The sequence below is a fragment of the Nyctereutes procyonoides genome, unplaced genomic scaffold (genome assembly GCF_905146905.1).
Source record: "Nyctereutes procyonoides isolate TBG_1078 unplaced genomic scaffold, NYPRO_anot_genome, whole genome shotgun sequence".
NCBI lineage: Eukaryota > Metazoa > Chordata > Mammalia > Carnivora > Canidae > Nyctereutes > Nyctereutes procyonoides.
The window spans coordinates 48,575,756-48,591,620 of NW_026575121.1; the positions used below are offsets into that span (position 1 = coordinate 48,575,756).

Sequence of the window (15,865 nt, forward strand, 5' to 3'; positions counted from 1 at the left end):
GCTAGTTCGCAATGCATATACTCTCTGAATACACTAAAGGTCACAAATGGTCTTTTTTTTTTTTTTTTAAGAAAAATATTTTATTTATTTATGAGAGACACAAAGAGAGAGGCAGAGACACAGGCAGAGGGAGAAGCAGGCTCCATGCAGGGAGCCTGACATGGACTTGGTCCTGGGTCTCCAGGATCACACCCTGGGCCAAAGGCGGTGGTAAACCGCTAAGCCACCCAGGGATCCCCACAAATGGTCATTTTTACCATGATTTTTAAAAATGATAGTTTTGTGGGGTTTTTTAAATTTTATTTATTTTAAAGATTGTATTTATTCATGAGAGACACAGAGCGGCAGAGACGTGGGCAGAGGGAGAACCAGGCTCCCTATGGGGAGCCCGTCTATCCCAGGACCCCGGGATCACGCCCTGAGCTTAAGGCAGATGCTCAACACTGAGCCACCCAGGCATCCCAGTTGTTTTTGTTTTGTTTTTTGTTAATTCCCTGAATGCCCTGTGCCCTCAGTAGTTTGCTAATCTGGGAGGAGGAATTAGACATGTTGGCTTCTTGCTTTGTCCTAGAGCAGTTAATTGTTTCTGGAACCAGAGCTGTGCATCAGGGAGCGTCTCTGGATCCCGAGTACCCCACTACAGGCTTGTCCCATCCCAGGGCCCTGCAGCCGCCCTGTCTGTGGCCATGGTCCTGCCACTGTCTGGCAGTGGAAACCAGCAGGGCCTTGGAGCCCCAGGCACGCTGTCCAGGCCTGAGCACAGGTGACCAGAGTCCTCAGAGTCCCCGCCGGCTTCCTGGGAGGGACAGGAGCTGAGAGGCGGCTGAGCACAGTGTTCAGGGGACACTAAACCAGGAAGGCTGTGGTTCTCACTCCGAGAGGGAGCCCGGCACAAGGCCGCCGGCATCTCCAGGGTGCCCCAGGCCTGCACCCCCCACCAACCTCCAGTCTCCTTCCTCTGCAGGAGTTCATCCGCCTGGGCAGCCTCAGCAAGCTCTCCGGCAAGGGGCTCCAGCAGCGCATGTTTTTCCTGGTGAGTGCCGGGAGCTGTCGGTCTCTCCTGTGAGGTGTGACCGGTGGGGTCACACAGGGCACCCAGAGGGCAGGAGGAGCGGCCAGAGTGGCTCAGCCTGGAGATGCTGCGATCGATGGATGAGCAGCCATGCAGGATTCTAAATACACACTTTCTGCACCTGTCGTGTCCCTGGCGCCTGTCCATCTCACCCACGCTTGTCCTTGCCCCTCTAGTTCAACGACGTCTTGCTGTACACGAGCAGGGGGCTGACGGCCTCGAATCAGTTTAAAGTCCACGGGCAGCTCCCGCTCTATGGCATGACCGTGAGTACACACCGTGGGCACCAGGTCGGGGGGCCCTCCCTGTGGGCAGCCAGCAGTTGGCACACCAGGCTAAAGGGAGCAGGAGTCTGTGACATTGAGGAAAGAGAAGAAAGGTCGTAACCAGGCACCTTCGACCCTGCTCGGGCACCCCGAGAGGGGCTCGGGCCACTGCTCTTCCCGTGCAGGAGATGTACGGGTAACTTCCTTCTAAAATCAAGTGAGGAAGTAAGCTGATGTGGCATGAGGTAGGAGTTTGCCTCTCACTGCTCCATGTCTGGCCCCCAGGACCCCTGAAAGACAGTTGTCACCTTCCACATGGAGAGGTAGGACCCATCCCCAGAGCGAGGAGCCACCTGTCGGCCCCCAAGACATGCCTCCCCAGTGGGCAGGTCTCCATGACTGCAGGCAGGATGCCAGGCTGCATGGGATCTTTTTCCCTGGCTTAGACTCACTGTCTCCTCAGTCACTGGATAGAGGAAAGTTTACAGGCTCTGCCAAAAAGAAAAAAAAAAATTTCAGCGCATTTTGACCTTCTTTCAGCTTTCTCATTGTGATTTTTCTACCTGGCTCTTCTGAGCCGTGGCCAGTGTAGTGAATGTTTGAAAACACACTGTTGTGTCTCACTTGCTCCTTGGCAGTAACGTTATGCACACTCGTCCCACAGATCGAGGAAAGCGAGGATGAGTGGGGCGTGCCCCACTGCCTGACCCTGCGGGGCCAGCGGCAGTCCATCATCGTGGCGGCCAGGTAACGCGGACGCCCGACCTCTCACCTGTCCACCCTTTTCCCTGCTGTGATCTGAAAACCTGCCGTCCGTGTCTTCAGCTCTAGGTCCGAGATGGAAAAGTGGGTTGAGGATATACAAATGGCCATTGATTTGGCAGAGAAAAGTAGCGGCCCCACTCCCGAGTTCCTTGCCAGCAGCCCCCCTGACAACAGTAAGTGTTGGGTGGGAAGGATCCTTGCTGGTGCGGCACAGGCGTGTCACCTCCAGGAGTCAGCCGTGGCGGGGCGGGACAGCTCTGGCTTACAGAGGGAAGACAGCCCGTGGCATGTAAAAATCGCCCTACCGGGGACACCCCACATCTGTGGTTGACATTTGTGTTTATTTTTTTATTTCTGAATCTTTATTACATATATACAAAATCATGTCCGTGGAAGTTTACAAAATGGAAAAAAGAAGTCACTATAATCCAAGTATTTTAATATAGATGCTGTTATCAATTTGATGCGTCCTTTTATTTTATCCTCATATGTGTTTTTTTCTTGCAAATTTTTATTTCTAGTTAACATACAGTGCAGTATTGGTTTCAGGAGTAGAATTCAGTGTTCCATCACTTAGATACGACACCCAGTGCTAACCTCCAGCACCCTCCTGAGTGCCCATCCCTTATCGAGCCCATGCCTGCCACCTCCCCCCATCCCAGTTCTCATAAGTGTTGTCTCCCTCTTTTTTCTCCCTTCCCCTATGTTCATCTCTTTTGTTTCTTGAATTCCACATATGAGTGAGGTCATAATGGTATTTGTTTTTTCCCTGACTTCTTTCACTTTAGCATAATACCCCCTGGGTTCATCCACGTCATTGATTCCATTCTTTTTGATAGCTGAGTCCACCATATATCTATACACCCCCCCCCCCACATCTTCTTTATCCATTCATTCATCAATCAGTAGACATCTGGGCTCTTTCAGAGTTTGGCCATTGTGGATAGACATTTGTGTTAATAAAACTAAAAATCAAGGAACTTGCACTCCATAAAAGTAAAACACCCCTTAGAAGAGTGTGAGGGAGCAGGGACCAGCGTCGCCACTTGTCACGTAGTGTGCCAGCAGTAGGGAGAGGAACGAAGGCCATCCGTGCTGAGAGAGCACCACAGGTCCCGGTGCCCAGGTGTGTTTGGGGCTCCCTGGCAGAGGGGCTGCCGGGACATGCCCCCCACCCGGGGTCAGACCCTGACAAGTCAGACCCGTGACTTCCCACTTGGGGGGTGCACGGGGCTGCCCAAGTTGGTGCCCCCGGCCATCCTGGCCCATTTGGCACGTGGGAGGGTCTGGGAAGGGGTCCTTTTCCCGGCAGGCAAAGACCCAAAGTACCACCTTTTGCCACATCATGCAGAATCCCCAGATGAGGCCACGGTGGCAGACCAGGAGTCAGAGGACGACCTGAGCGCCTCACGCACCTCGCTGGAGCGCCAAGCCCCGCACCGCGGCAACACCATGGTGCATGTGTGCTGGCACCGGAACACCAGCGTCTCCATGGTGGACTTCAGCGTCGCCGTGGAGGTACGGGCCACTGGGACCGTGATCTCTCCTGGCCGGGAGCTGGCCGTGGGGCAGAGGGTGTCCCATGCGTACAGGCGTGTGGACACGGGCCACTGTGCGGGTGGGCAAGAGCTGCAGGTGGCAGGTAGCTGTGACCTCGAGCAGGACCCAGGTGCTGGGGCAGGTGGCATGGCAGGGGCGCGGGGAAGCTGGGCCTGGCTGGGATCGTGTCGCCTGTGGTTCACAGAGGAACTCCTGGGTCTCGGCCACACGATCGTGCTGGACTCTGCTGCCCCGACCCCACCTCCTGGATGACATCCAGCAGAGGCGCTGGGTCATCTTCTTAAACTCTGAAAACTTCTGAATTCCTACATGGGCCCAGAACATGTCACTGGAGACTGTGAGCCAGGGATGGCGGCTGGTTTGCTTTTTGAAACAGTGGTGTTGGGAACGTGCCAATCATCTGTCAATGGCCAGTCCATGGGAGTTGCCTGAGATTGGTCTCTGGAAGTGACCTTTGGGGTTCCACAGCGTGGCTTTTACTGCTTGCCTGGGACACAGTGACCTAAAGCCCGTGCCTGTTTCTGAAAACATCTCACGAGCACATATGAGAGGTGCAGGTGCGCTGCCTAGGGCTCCCCCGGCTGCACCAGGCCTCCCTGTCGGCCAGCAATGACTGTCCCCTCCCTTCTAGCCCACAGGGACAGGCTTTGTCCTTCTGCCCAGCCCTCTGTACTCAGCATCCTCCCTCCTTTCACACTTTAGAGCTAGAGATTTCTCCGAGGCACGGGGGCAAATCTTTCCAGATGAAGGAAGCAGGAAAGGACCAGTGGCCGTCTGGTTGGCAGGGACCCCCTGATCAGGTCTGGCCTGTCCAGCTGGTCCGATGAAGCCTGAGGAAGGGCGTCACTGAGGGAGAAGTGCTCTTTGCTTCACTCTGTACTGACTGTTGCGGCACGTGGTTAGGGCCGCCGAAGCATGGGGGGTCAGTAAGCTAGCCCTGGAAGCACTTAGGCCATTCGAGAATGCAGCAAAGCCCTAAGTCAGGTAGGCCCTAGGGGCCCTGACACTGCAAGATCAGCTCCTGCGGGGGGTGGGGGTCCATCCCGCCCAGCGGCAGTCCTTTGTCTACAGCCTCAGGTGAGTGTGCAGGGCCGGCCACAAGCCAGCCCAACCCTGGTTGTTCAGAGCCCAACTCTGCCGCTTGGCGTGCGGAGTCCGTTCCGGAAGGCTCCAGCCCCTTGGAGCAGGGCAGCGAGTGCCCGGCCCGCGGGTGTAAGGAAGCAATAATGCAGGTCAGATACCCGAGGGATTGGCTGTCCATCCCCCGGCCGGTGACCCCGCCCTTGCCAGGTCCCCTTCCTTGGGCACATGGTGTTGGTCTTGTGTCTGTGGTGGGCTGCCTTTGGGTGCCAGGCATGGGCCATCCCCCGTCTCCGAGGCCCTCTGGTCCCACTGGGCGAAGGAGAGAGGGAGGCAGCCCCTCCCCACAGACCCCGCTGCCCCTGAGCCCCCCACATAGACCCTCTTCCCCTGGTTATCTCCTGCGGGTGGAGAGGAGGATTGGGGATGTTAGGGGAAGGTGTGAGGATGAGCTGGGTGTGACCCAAAGGTTGTGGGCCAGCTGAGAGCACGAGGTTGGGGGAGGCCCACATTAGATGTGGGGAGCAGGAGTCCAGTGCTGGGAGGGCCTGTGGAGCCTTCCTGTGTTTTACACCAGAGGGGCTGGCGCCAGAGGCCTGGGGAGAGGCGGGGAGTCTGGATCCAGGTGAGGACCAGGGGAAGGCATAGCAGTGGGGTGTCTGTGCCTTTCCTGGGCTGCCATGACACCGTCCCTCCCCTTCCACCCCGACCCCCCACCCCTCACTTCCCACGTTTGCCACTGCTCTTTGGTGTTTCTTGCCTTAGAGACATATCGCCCCACTCTCTGCGTCCACCCCTTGGAGGGATCCCTGTGTGTCTGTGTTCAAGTGTCCTCTTAACAGGACACTGGTTATGCCTTAGGGCCACCCTACTCCAACAGGATCTCCTCTTTGACTTCTGCTAATCCCAGGTACCTGGGCTTTGGATCTGAACATATCTTGGGGCAGGCTGGGAGGGGGGACATAGTCTGATCCAGAATAAAGACTGAGCAGCGATGGGAGCCGGCAAGAGGGCAGAGCACAGAGGCCTGCCGTCCGTTGGGGAGCCCAGGAGAGGAGGCCGCCGTGCAAGGGAGCGAGCCCGGCGGTGGCCCGTCAGGGCAGCAGGACTGGCCCGTGCTGGAGACAGACCTAAGCCTTTGCCCAGTGGGTTTGGCCTCTTGAGAACGTGCCCAAAGAGAGGTGGCAGGGCTTCGGGGCCCTGAGACCTGGGAAGGGGACGGAGCTGTCCCCGAGTGAAGCCAACGGGAGTGGGTGTTGGAGCGCAGGGGGGACCCCGGCGCCTGCTGGGACGGGGGAGGCAAGCAAAGAGCAGTCCATTCCGAGAGTTTGGACGTGGCGTGTTCCAGAAAGGACGGGCGGTGGGGCGAGAGCGCGAGCCTTCCTGTGAGGCCGCCTGGACCTGGGTCGGTGTGCCCAGCACAGTGTGGAGCCGTCGGGTGGCTCTCGGGGGCCCGGGGACCCGGGATGGGGAGTGTTCCCCTCCGCGCCTTCATGGACTCGTAACCGTGTGGGAGGCTCCCGAACCCGGACACTGCCCTCGCCTGCCTGGCACTCAGAGCACCCGTCGTCCTGTCCCTTTCTGCCCGAGGGTGGGTGGCACACGGGGGGTCGCCTCGGGGGGAGGGGACGCTGTGCCTGGCCCGCCTGTTCGCGGCGACCCACAGGTGGCCTCTGTCCGCCCATCAGCCTGTGAGCGTCTCCAGGGCAGGGACCTTTAGACTTCTTGCTCTCCTGCCACCGGGACCTCACTTGTGTAGGGAACGTCATGCTTCCTGGAAGTAGACCAAAGGGGTAGGATAAAGCAGACTCGGGCAGATTTTTAATTATATACTAATTTGCGCATTTGACCACCAAGTTGTGGGACTGTCACCATCGTCCTCGTTTCCTGCCTCCGGTCTCCCTGGTAATGAGGTTGGTCAGCGATGCGGACGGGCCTTCTCAGGGTCCCACCCTGGCGCTCAGGGCTCCCCCCGGAGCTAGGGGTTCAAGCAGGACGCCCGTGTGTCGGGGTGGGGGGGGTGGGGGGCTCCTGTTCCCGTGCGGGGAGTCTCCGGAGCGCGGGGCCAGGCCCGAGCATCCCGCCGCAGGCCAGCGTTCTGGCCACTAGATGGCGCTCGGGGCCCAACCGCGTGTCCAGGGGCCACGGAGCCTCTCCCGGGTCACCGTCTGGGACCAGAAATCAAATCGGGGGGCCGTGGAGGAGACGCAGCACCGTGGATGCGTCCTGCCGGACCGCAGGTACGGTGGATGAGGCGGGATGTGCCCCGCACTCCCAGCGGGCCGGCCCGACGGACAGCCCGGGCGGGGAGGGAGTTGCCGCCTAGGGGAGACGAGGACCCCTCCGGCCCGGAGCGTGCACCCCCAGGAGCCGGGCCCTCTCCCTCGGGCGATGCAGGGAGCCCAGCGGGAGCCCCCGGGCCGCGCCCCTCACGGGCAGGCTTGCCTTGCAGAATCAGCTGTCTGGGAATCTGCTGAGGAAATTCAAGAACAGCAACGGGTGGCAGAAGCTGTGGGTGGTGTTCACGAACTTCTGCCTCTTCTTCTACAAGTCTCACCAGGTCAGTACTGCGCGGCCGCGCTCGGGTGGGGGGGCCGCCTGTGCGCGGCCTGGACCCGCGCGGGGCACTTCGCCCGAGGCTCAGGGCCAGCCCCGCCGCCCGCGGCCACCGCGGCCACCTCCGCCAAGCCGCTTCCTGTCGCCCCGCCCAGGACAGTCACCCCCTGGCCAGCCTGCCTCTGCTCGGCTACTCGCTCACCATCCCCTCGGAGTCCGAGGACATCCACAAAGACTTCGTGTTCAAGCTGCATTTCAAGTCCCACGTGTACTACTTCAGGGCTGAAAGCGAATACACGTTTGAAAGGTAATGACGTCCGCCCAGGACCTGGCGGGAGGTGGCCACTCCTTCCTCCCAAGTGAGCCTGGAGGACCAGGCTCCTCTGGGAGCGGCCACTCACTGCCATCCATAGGCCTGGGCACTCACTTCCAAAGTGGCCTTGACCTTTACGGGGGAGGCTGTCCTCTCGGCCTGACGCCCGTATCCACCTGTGTTCTCAGAGAAGCAAAAGCAGCTAACCCGACACCAGTTGACTGACATCAGTCCTTAACCTGTAGTGCCGAGTCTATGTACACACACGATGTGCTTTTAAATCTCTAACAAGTGTGCCTTTATTAGAACATGAAAGAGAGAGGTCACAAGCAGGGGAGGGCTAGGGGGAGAAGCAGGGAGCCCACGCGGGGCTCGATCCTAGGACCCTGGGATCATGACCGGAGCCGAAGGCACACACTCAACCCGCTGAGTCCCCCCAGGCGCCCCCGTCTCTGGATGATTTAGCTGGAATATGCCCAGCTGTGCGAGAGCCAGAAGACCACCCGAGGAAGGGAACAGATCCTAGTGCTTCTCAGGATTACCTTTTAAGATTTCCTGTGTGCTAGAATGAGGCCCGGGAGCTGTGATCTTCAAAGTAAAACCTGGCCAGAGTGTTCTTGCAATTTATAGTAGAAATGCGGGCCCCCAGGAACTGGGAGCCTGTAGCTGGCATCACTGTTAAGCCACCATCTTTGGGGGCAGGGGGTCTGCAGGCCACAGACCAGCCCAGAGCAGCGGTCACCAGCCCACTAGGGAGGATTGGCTCTCCGGGCCTGCTGTCCGTAGGATGGGAGTGTGTTCCTTCGCTACCCACGAATGCCGTGAGGCCCGCAGGGTCGGGCCTGCACCCCTATCATGAATGGTGGTTGAGTGGCAATGGCACAGTGGTGGAAAGCCCAGGTCAAAGCCTCCCCCAAGCAGCACTTCCTAAGACACACTGCTTGGAAAGTGAGCCCAGGGGATAACTCCTCAAATTTGAGCCGGGGCCGATTCCAAGAGCTAGGCTCCTGCTGTTGTAGCAAGGACCCTTGAGCCTTATGATGGCAAGATCCTAAAAGACCCGTGATTCTTTTAAAAAGCCCTGCTAGTTCCTTGGAGGCAGGAAGCTTGGCTTTCTCACCCTCGGCACTGTGACCTGTGAGACCACGTGATTCCGTGGGGGGAGGGGGGAGCCCCGTCCTGTGCATTAGTGGATGTGCAGCAGCACCCCAACCCCCTCCGTTGTGACGACCAAAAACATCTGCAGACATCGTCCACTGGGGCTTCTGAGAACCACCGATATACTGCAAATACTCACATGTATAAAATGAGCTGCACGTCGCCGCCCCGCAGAGATTAGGAGGGAGAGCAGGGGAGCAAGAAACCACCCCCGCCCCTGCTTTACACGGAGCATGCTGCCGCATCACCCAGGCAAGACACCTCCATCCGGGACGCTTCCCCTGCTCTACCGAAGGAGCACCCAGGCCAGTGGTTCTCAAACTTTTCCTCAGGAACACTGAGAGGAACGCTTAGCCTTGTTTTTGTTTACTGGGGTGCGAAGAGTTCATTCGAGAACTCTCCTGCTAAAATAGGGTGCATTACAAAAGCAGCCACTAGCGCATCACGCTGTTTTTGTAAGTGATGAGGTACCGTCGAGTATCATGGAGCTGTTACAAGAAAAAAACCTGTGTAGGTTTGTAGGAAGTGGCCCTTGACTACCCTCTCATTCTCTGGTCTTAGGTGGATGGAGGTGATCCGCAGCGCGACCAGCTCGGCCTCCCGCGCCCACATTCTGAGTCACAAAGAGTCTCATGTATATTGACGGCGGGACACGTTTGTTGATTGGCTCAGCGGTGGCTGCTTTCCTGGGAGATGCTTCCTCTCCTGTGTATAATGAAGCCTAGTAAAATTAACACCTGTCTGGAAAACAGAAACATGGTTTTACAGCCACTCTCCTCTGTCTCCACAAAACCGTTTTTAACCTTGTCTTTTCGAGCTGTTAATGTGTCATCTGAACGGAACAGCGCTCCCACCTCTGATGCTGGTGGCTCTTCGTCTGTCATTCTCCCGGTGGGCTGTTTCTAGCTTGTGCCAGTATTAAAACGTTGTCATTAATATAGTGCCAAATGACCGTTTTTCTCTTCTACAACTGCACCTTAAAAGCAGTACAACCACATCCGTTCAACCAAAAGACAGGGCAAGTGCTCTTCTTTTTCTTAAAGAAACTTATTTTGCTTTATAGGCTGGTGCATTTTAAAACAACAACAACAAAAAAAGATTTTCCAATGTTTGTGATACACATGGCACAGTCTTAAATGAGATCATTTTCAGATTTCGTTTTTTCAATCTTTCTACTTTTATAATAATAGCAAGTTAGTAGGATTTACTTCTTTGATTAATAAGCAATTTGCAGCACACGACGTACATTCCCCTCTGGGGTTTTACGCTCCAGTGAAACGCTGTTCTTGGCACAAGTTGACCAAATTGTTCCAGTGATTACTCTTTACAGACCGTAGCGGGTGGTGTTCTGTTCCGAGCAGCAGAAATCCAGCACCGTGTCTGTGCTCTCGCTGTCCTAGGAGTGGTGTGTACGATGGGAAGATGCTCAGCTGTGGTGTTTGCTGTCTGTTTCACAAGCATGAGAACCTGTGTGTCCGTGATCAGGGCCATTTGTGATATGTTACGTGACGGAGGGTGTTTTGGGAGCTTCCAGTGGCTGTGGGAGGCACTGTGATGTAAGGTGCGCGGTCCCCTGGTCCCCACGATCATACCTATATCCTGCAACTGTGGTTTGGAGCTACACATTCAGTAGTAGTATATATTGTGCCTGTCTTCAAGAACATTCTTTTCTCCTTTTTATACTCATCCTTCCCTCCGGCCCCCCAGGCATGGGGTAGCAACAGGATGACCTTGTGCATCGTCCACAGTCGGGACTACACAGGGAACAGGGCTCCAAGCACCCACTGGGGCCCACTAGTCAAAATCCGCCTGCCTGTTCTCTGTGGAGATCGGGGGGGCTGCTATTCCCTGGTATTCTTCACCCCTTTCTACCACGGTCCAGAGGGGGCCCGGCCCTCCCAGTGCCTGTACCGCAAGCACCGCTGGCTGGCCCGACGCTGCGGAGCTGGGACTGGTGTACATGGAAATGTCAACGTAGCAGGGGCGAGGGACTCGAGATGTGTGCGTCGTTTGCCTTACGCTGTGTACCAGGTGGGTGGAAGTACTAACAAAAGGGAATAAAAATACCTCACGCCACAATCCAGCATATTGAAGTCTTAAGGCAAAACATCACCAACCTTGTCTGGTCCTTATTTTCGTCCAAGGTGGGTGGGTGGCAGAACCAGAGCTGCCCTGGGGAGGATGTGGCGGGTCACCCGTCACACAGGGCAGGTGTGAGAGCAGGTGACTCACTGCTCAATGAACAAGCAGCTGGTGCTTGTGGGGGAGCAGAACCCTGCTGGGAACATGTCAGTGGCTATAGAAGGATGAGAACCTAAGTGATAAAAGCAGAGGGCAGGGGGGCTCCCTTCGGCTTCTTTGGTGAAACGGGGCCCCTGGACCCCTGGAGACTAGCTGTTCTGTCCCAGAGGTAGGATGAGAAAAATTCTCCCCCTACAAATCACCAGTCACTGGATTCTACAAGGCTGGGGGATGAGGTGCTTGCACCCCGTGTCTCTGAGCAATTCCAAACCGTTTCCATGATCCTGTGGGTGCTGCTTTATTAGCCCTCTGGGATCCCTGGTGACTCCAAAGTGCCAATCACACAGGCAACATGGACCACTGCCAAGGACACATGGGGAGTTTCAGAGACACCCTGGTTCTTAGTCCATTTGGGCCACTATACCAAATGTATCAAGGCGGGCAAGTGCAAGATCCAGGATGCCGGCAGCTGTGGGATCTGGCGAGAGCCCTCCTGGTTCCCCACCAGCAGTCTTCACACTGTATCCTCACAGGTGGGAGGGAGGAGGGTCTCGGGGGCCTCTCTTAGCCACTAACTCCATCACAGGCACTCCACTCTCCCGAACTAATCACCTCCCAAAGGTCCAAGGTCCCACCTCCAAATACCATCACACTGGAGGATTAGGATTTTAACAGGGGTGTGAGGGGTTCCAGCCTCTTCCCTCTACACAAGAGACAGAATTACAAAAATAGTTTTCTGTGAACTCTACTGACCCCTGCACGACACAGATCCTATACTAATGAACACGCCTTGCACTACTCTCCCCATTTACTGCCATCTTTTATAGCAGAACTATAAAAGCCATATTTAAGGAAATATAAGGACACTTATAAATGAGCCACATTTTGCCAAAAGAAAGGTACAAAATGCTACATGAGGAACCAAACTAGACACACAGAAACGGGATGCAGAAGGTGTGTGGCATTTGGTGACATCAAGACAGTCATGAGGCCAAGGCATCCAAAGCACACTGGTGGCCTCCTCACTTAGCGCACCCAGCTGGGACACAGGAAACATGATTTCTAGGAGGCATGAAAAGCCAGCCAGACACAGCCCACTGCCTGTTTCCACAAGGCCGTAGCTGTGCTCCCCGAAAGCATCTCCCATGCCAGGTGCACCACCGCCATCTAGTGAGCACATCAGCTGTAGCTGAGGGGGGTTGGCATCTAGAGGCTTCCAAGCACCAGCAAATCCATTCCAGATGCCGGGTTCCCAGGTCTGGCTCCCAGGCAGCAGAGTTGATGTTGTCTGCGCCAGTACGGGGTCTGACAAAGACTCGAAGTGTCTATACCACGACCAGCCTCCCTGGCTTGATAAGTAGCCCCTGAAGGGGACACAGCTTCCTGGTGCCCCGAGAAACCAGACCTCAGTTTGCGCGTCTACAGAAAGCAGCAGGCCAGAAGAGATGGGGGAAGAGATCCACTTTGAAAACCGACTCAAACCACATCTTCTCCAGGAAGCTTCATCCACATATGCTCGAATAAGCTCTAGAAGAAGAATCTGCTGCGCTACCCGGGAGACGGCGCTGCACTGACAGTCTGGTCCCCGAACCCTGCGTGCTAACCTTCGCACCAACACAGGCTTAACCAGAACCCAGTTTCCCCAGCAGCATGACGGTCCCTTGCATGGGAGACTGGCTCCAGCACGTCAGTCTTGGCGCCCCCACCCATATGCAGAAGTGCAGACCTCGGAGAAAGCCGCTGCCTCTGCTGGCTGGCTAAGAGCAGACACGCGGCACCCCACCCCCCCCCCCCCCGCCCCGAGAATGCTGCATCATTTCCTTGAGTGATTCTCCTGCAATCAACAAAACTGACCTTGGACTTGCATCTCACACAGGGAAACAAATCACTCACAAAACACTCAGTAGACACATGAAACATTCTCCAGTCCCATCATCCAAGTTAATGTTCCTGCTGCAAAAGAACACACACAATAAAAACCAGCAATTCAGTTCTATTTCCCCTAATCAAAATGTACCCTTACAGAAATTAATAATTCAGCTTCTAATTAAAAAAAAATCATGACCATTTTAGACTTTTCAAAACTACACTCAATGAACAAATTGAAACAATGAGCACACACACAAACCTCTCGGGCTCTATGCCTCTATCCTCTCCCCGTAACCCAGGCCACTGGGGCGGCAGAGAGCAGACCTTCCATCCCGAAGTTGACCCAGTCGCTTCCTTCTTCCAAAAATCCTTTGTCTTGGGACACCTGTGCGGCTCAGTGGTTGAGTACCTGCCTGCCGCCCAGGGCGTGATCCTGGAGTCCCAGGATCTTATTCCACGTCAGGCTCCCTACATGGAGCCTGCTTCTCCCTCTGTGTCTCTCATAAATAAAAAAATCTTAAAAAAAAACCCTTTGTCTTCCCCTCCGAGAGGACGATTCACATCAACAAATGTAAAATAATGCCACGTGTACTTAGTCAAGAACAGCTTTAGGAACTCTCTCTCTCACCCCACAGACCCAGAAGTGATTCATCCTGCCTCCCACCTGCACAGGCAAGGCCTTGTCACAAGCCAAGGAAAACACAGACCCTCCTGGCTGACAAAGAACAAACCTGGGTGCCTAGATTAAGGAAACAAAACCACTCTCAATCAAGGTCCTTGGAAAGAACGTGCAATTTTACAAATCAATATCCAGCCATATTTTCTCAGTGACCAACTTTTTTCAAAGCAGCAGAGGGAGTTGGATTGAACGCTCAGCGTTTTCAGTGTGGGCACTTCTTTCTGGAAGTGCTGAAGTGTCACCTTCTCCCTCCCTCTCTCTCCCCCCGCCCCACACACACACTCACACACTCACAGGTACACTTGCCGTCTGAAGAGTCATGTTTCAAGGAGAGTAAGCAAAATGAGTGTGTTATAAAATTTATTCGTGTAAGCATTCAGACATTTTTAGGTGGGCAAGATGATATGCGGGTCTCACTCCAAGGAGCAAGAGAAAATCATACTGGGAAGGACGGCAGAGCTGGCGTAGGATTGGCAGTGGCACAATTTCAAACAAATGTTAAGACGAGAGCACTTCATCAGGGAGAAACTTAAAATAATAATTTAAAGCTTCATGAGGCAAGATATGTTCCAATTTAAAACACTAAGAAACAGTACCATCAAATGAAAGGAAATCATCTCTACGTGTACCAAAAGGGTCATTGGGCAAACAAGAGGGGAGTCTGCATCTGTGGAGGTATAAAGAGGAGTGTTCCATAAGAGGGGCAGTAATTATTATTAATGGCAAACCCTGCAGATACAAAATAAAACCCAAATCACTGATCACAGAATTCAAAATTTACATGTAATAAAGGCAAGGCAAGAGACTCAAGTTATGGCCTGTCAAATATTTACTCCACTGACATTATCTACAGAAGCACTTGGCCAATTTGTACACAGTGATTCCTTATGCACGCCGAAAGGGGTTCCGTAAAAATGACACTATATACAAATCTGTACACTGACCCACCAGAGCGATTCTCCGTCTCCCACGGAGGGGGAGTCATCCACTTACAGCAGGGTACCTGAGATTTCATTTCTTCAGTTGCCTTGTCATGATCCCAAATATACATTTCAGGGTTTGTTTTTGTTTTTAAAGACACTTTCCTTGATATGTGCACGATGGCTACAAATAAAAAACAAGAACAAGAAAATAAAATGATCGCTTGCAGGAGCTGACCCTCCCCGCCACACCGAGCGGCTCCTTCTGGCGGAGGCCGATGAGGAAGGGTCTGTGCGCCCCAGGACAGTGGGCACCCGCAGCCGGGGAGGGGGTGGCCCCCAGATGGCACACCACTGCAGCGGCGTCGGCAAAGGCTCTCGTTGACTTTTTCAGAGGAAGAGGATGAAGAAGAAAAAAAGAAAAAAAAAAACCCAAATGCCAAAGGAATTTCAGTGGGATGAAGTTCCTCCGCCACTTAGAGAATATCTGGGGGAAAGAAAAGAGAGAAACGGAAGTGAGTGTCATTTCTGTAACCCCCATGCAGAAAGTCAAACCACCAGCAAAATCCTGGTTTACCAGTCTCGAGTCATAAAAAATAAGTGGAGCAAATATCAATCGGTTAATTATTATACAAAGAATTAATTAAAACTAAGAAAAATGATTTTGATGCCACTTTTCATAGATACGTTAAATTCAGTCCGTGGAAGAACTAGAATTGTATAACAAGTGGGAGAGTGGTCTCCAGGGAGGAAAAAAGATGCACAGAAAGCAATAAATGGCATAGCTGTGCTTAGAGTCCACTTTTAATCCCTTTTTTTTTTTTTTAAAATTCATGAGACACACAGAAAGAGGCAGAGACACAGGCAGAGGGAGAAGCAGGCTCCATGCAGGGAGACTGACATGGGACTCAATCCCGGGTCTCCAGGATCACACCCTGGGCTGAGGGCGATGCTAAACCGCTGAGCCACCGGGGCCTGCCCTATAGTCCACTTTCAAAAGTCACAGAATCAGTAATACCTGATGACACTATGAGGTTCTAGGGTGCACACATAGCTCTATCAGCACAGGAAACCCTTATTGCCACAAAAATACTGCTGCTCATTCAAGTGATCCACTCCCTAGAACTGTTTCAGAAATGTCCAAAGAAGGAGCAATGTATTTTTGCACAAAGCTGTCCCTGAGGGGTTTTTGTAATTGTGAAAATTAGGTAACTTTGATGTCCAAACACAGCAGACAGGGTTACACAGATTAAGCAAACCAAATGAGAAACAGATTAAAAATTGTCATTATATAGGGGCTCCTGGGTGGCACAGTCGGTTGAGCATCTGACTTGATTTCGACTCAGGTTCATGATCTCAGGTTGGGTAAATTTATGATTTATATAC

At 54.1% G+C, this 15,865-nt stretch overlaps 2 protein-coding genes across 9 annotated transcripts in view; one reads left to right on the forward strand and one right to left on the reverse strand.

The window, feature by feature from the left end:
• FARP1 (FERM, ARH/RhoGEF and pleckstrin domain protein 1) overlaps positions 1 to 10,849 on the forward strand; it is a 286,146-nt gene extending 275,297 nt beyond the window's left edge. For 5 of the 6 annotated variants that reach the window (XM_055335961.1, XM_055335966.1, XM_055335963.1 and 2 more), the window contains 8 exons: positions 965 to 1,033; positions 1,249 to 1,338; positions 2,003 to 2,085; positions 2,164 to 2,276; positions 3,455 to 3,621; positions 7,196 to 7,303; positions 7,455 to 7,606; positions 9,332 to 10,849. In XM_055335961.1, the coding sequence (XP_055191936.1) occupies positions 965 to 1,033; positions 1,249 to 1,338; positions 2,003 to 2,085; positions 2,164 to 2,276; positions 3,455 to 3,621; positions 7,196 to 7,303; positions 7,455 to 7,606; positions 9,332 to 9,413 (864 nt within the window). In that variant the 3' untranslated portion in view covers positions 9,414 to 10,849. The remainder of the gene's footprint in view (positions 1 to 964; positions 1,034 to 1,248; positions 1,339 to 2,002; positions 2,086 to 2,163; positions 2,277 to 3,454; positions 3,622 to 7,195; positions 7,304 to 7,454; positions 7,607 to 9,331) is intronic. The other variant, XM_055335967.1, reaches the window with a different exon arrangement.
• Positions 10,850 to 13,902: 3,053 nt separating this feature from the next.
• The window catches only part of STK24 (serine/threonine kinase 24), a 121,824-nt gene continuing 119,861 nt past the window's right edge, over positions 13,903 to 15,865 (reverse strand). For all 3 annotated transcript variants that reach the window (XM_055335904.1, XM_055335905.1, XM_055335903.1), the window contains exon 11: positions 13,903 to 14,966. In XM_055335904.1, the coding sequence (XP_055191879.1) occupies positions 14,930 to 14,966 (37 nt within the window). In that variant the 3' untranslated portion in view covers positions 13,903 to 14,929. The remainder of the gene's footprint in view (positions 14,967 to 15,865) is intronic.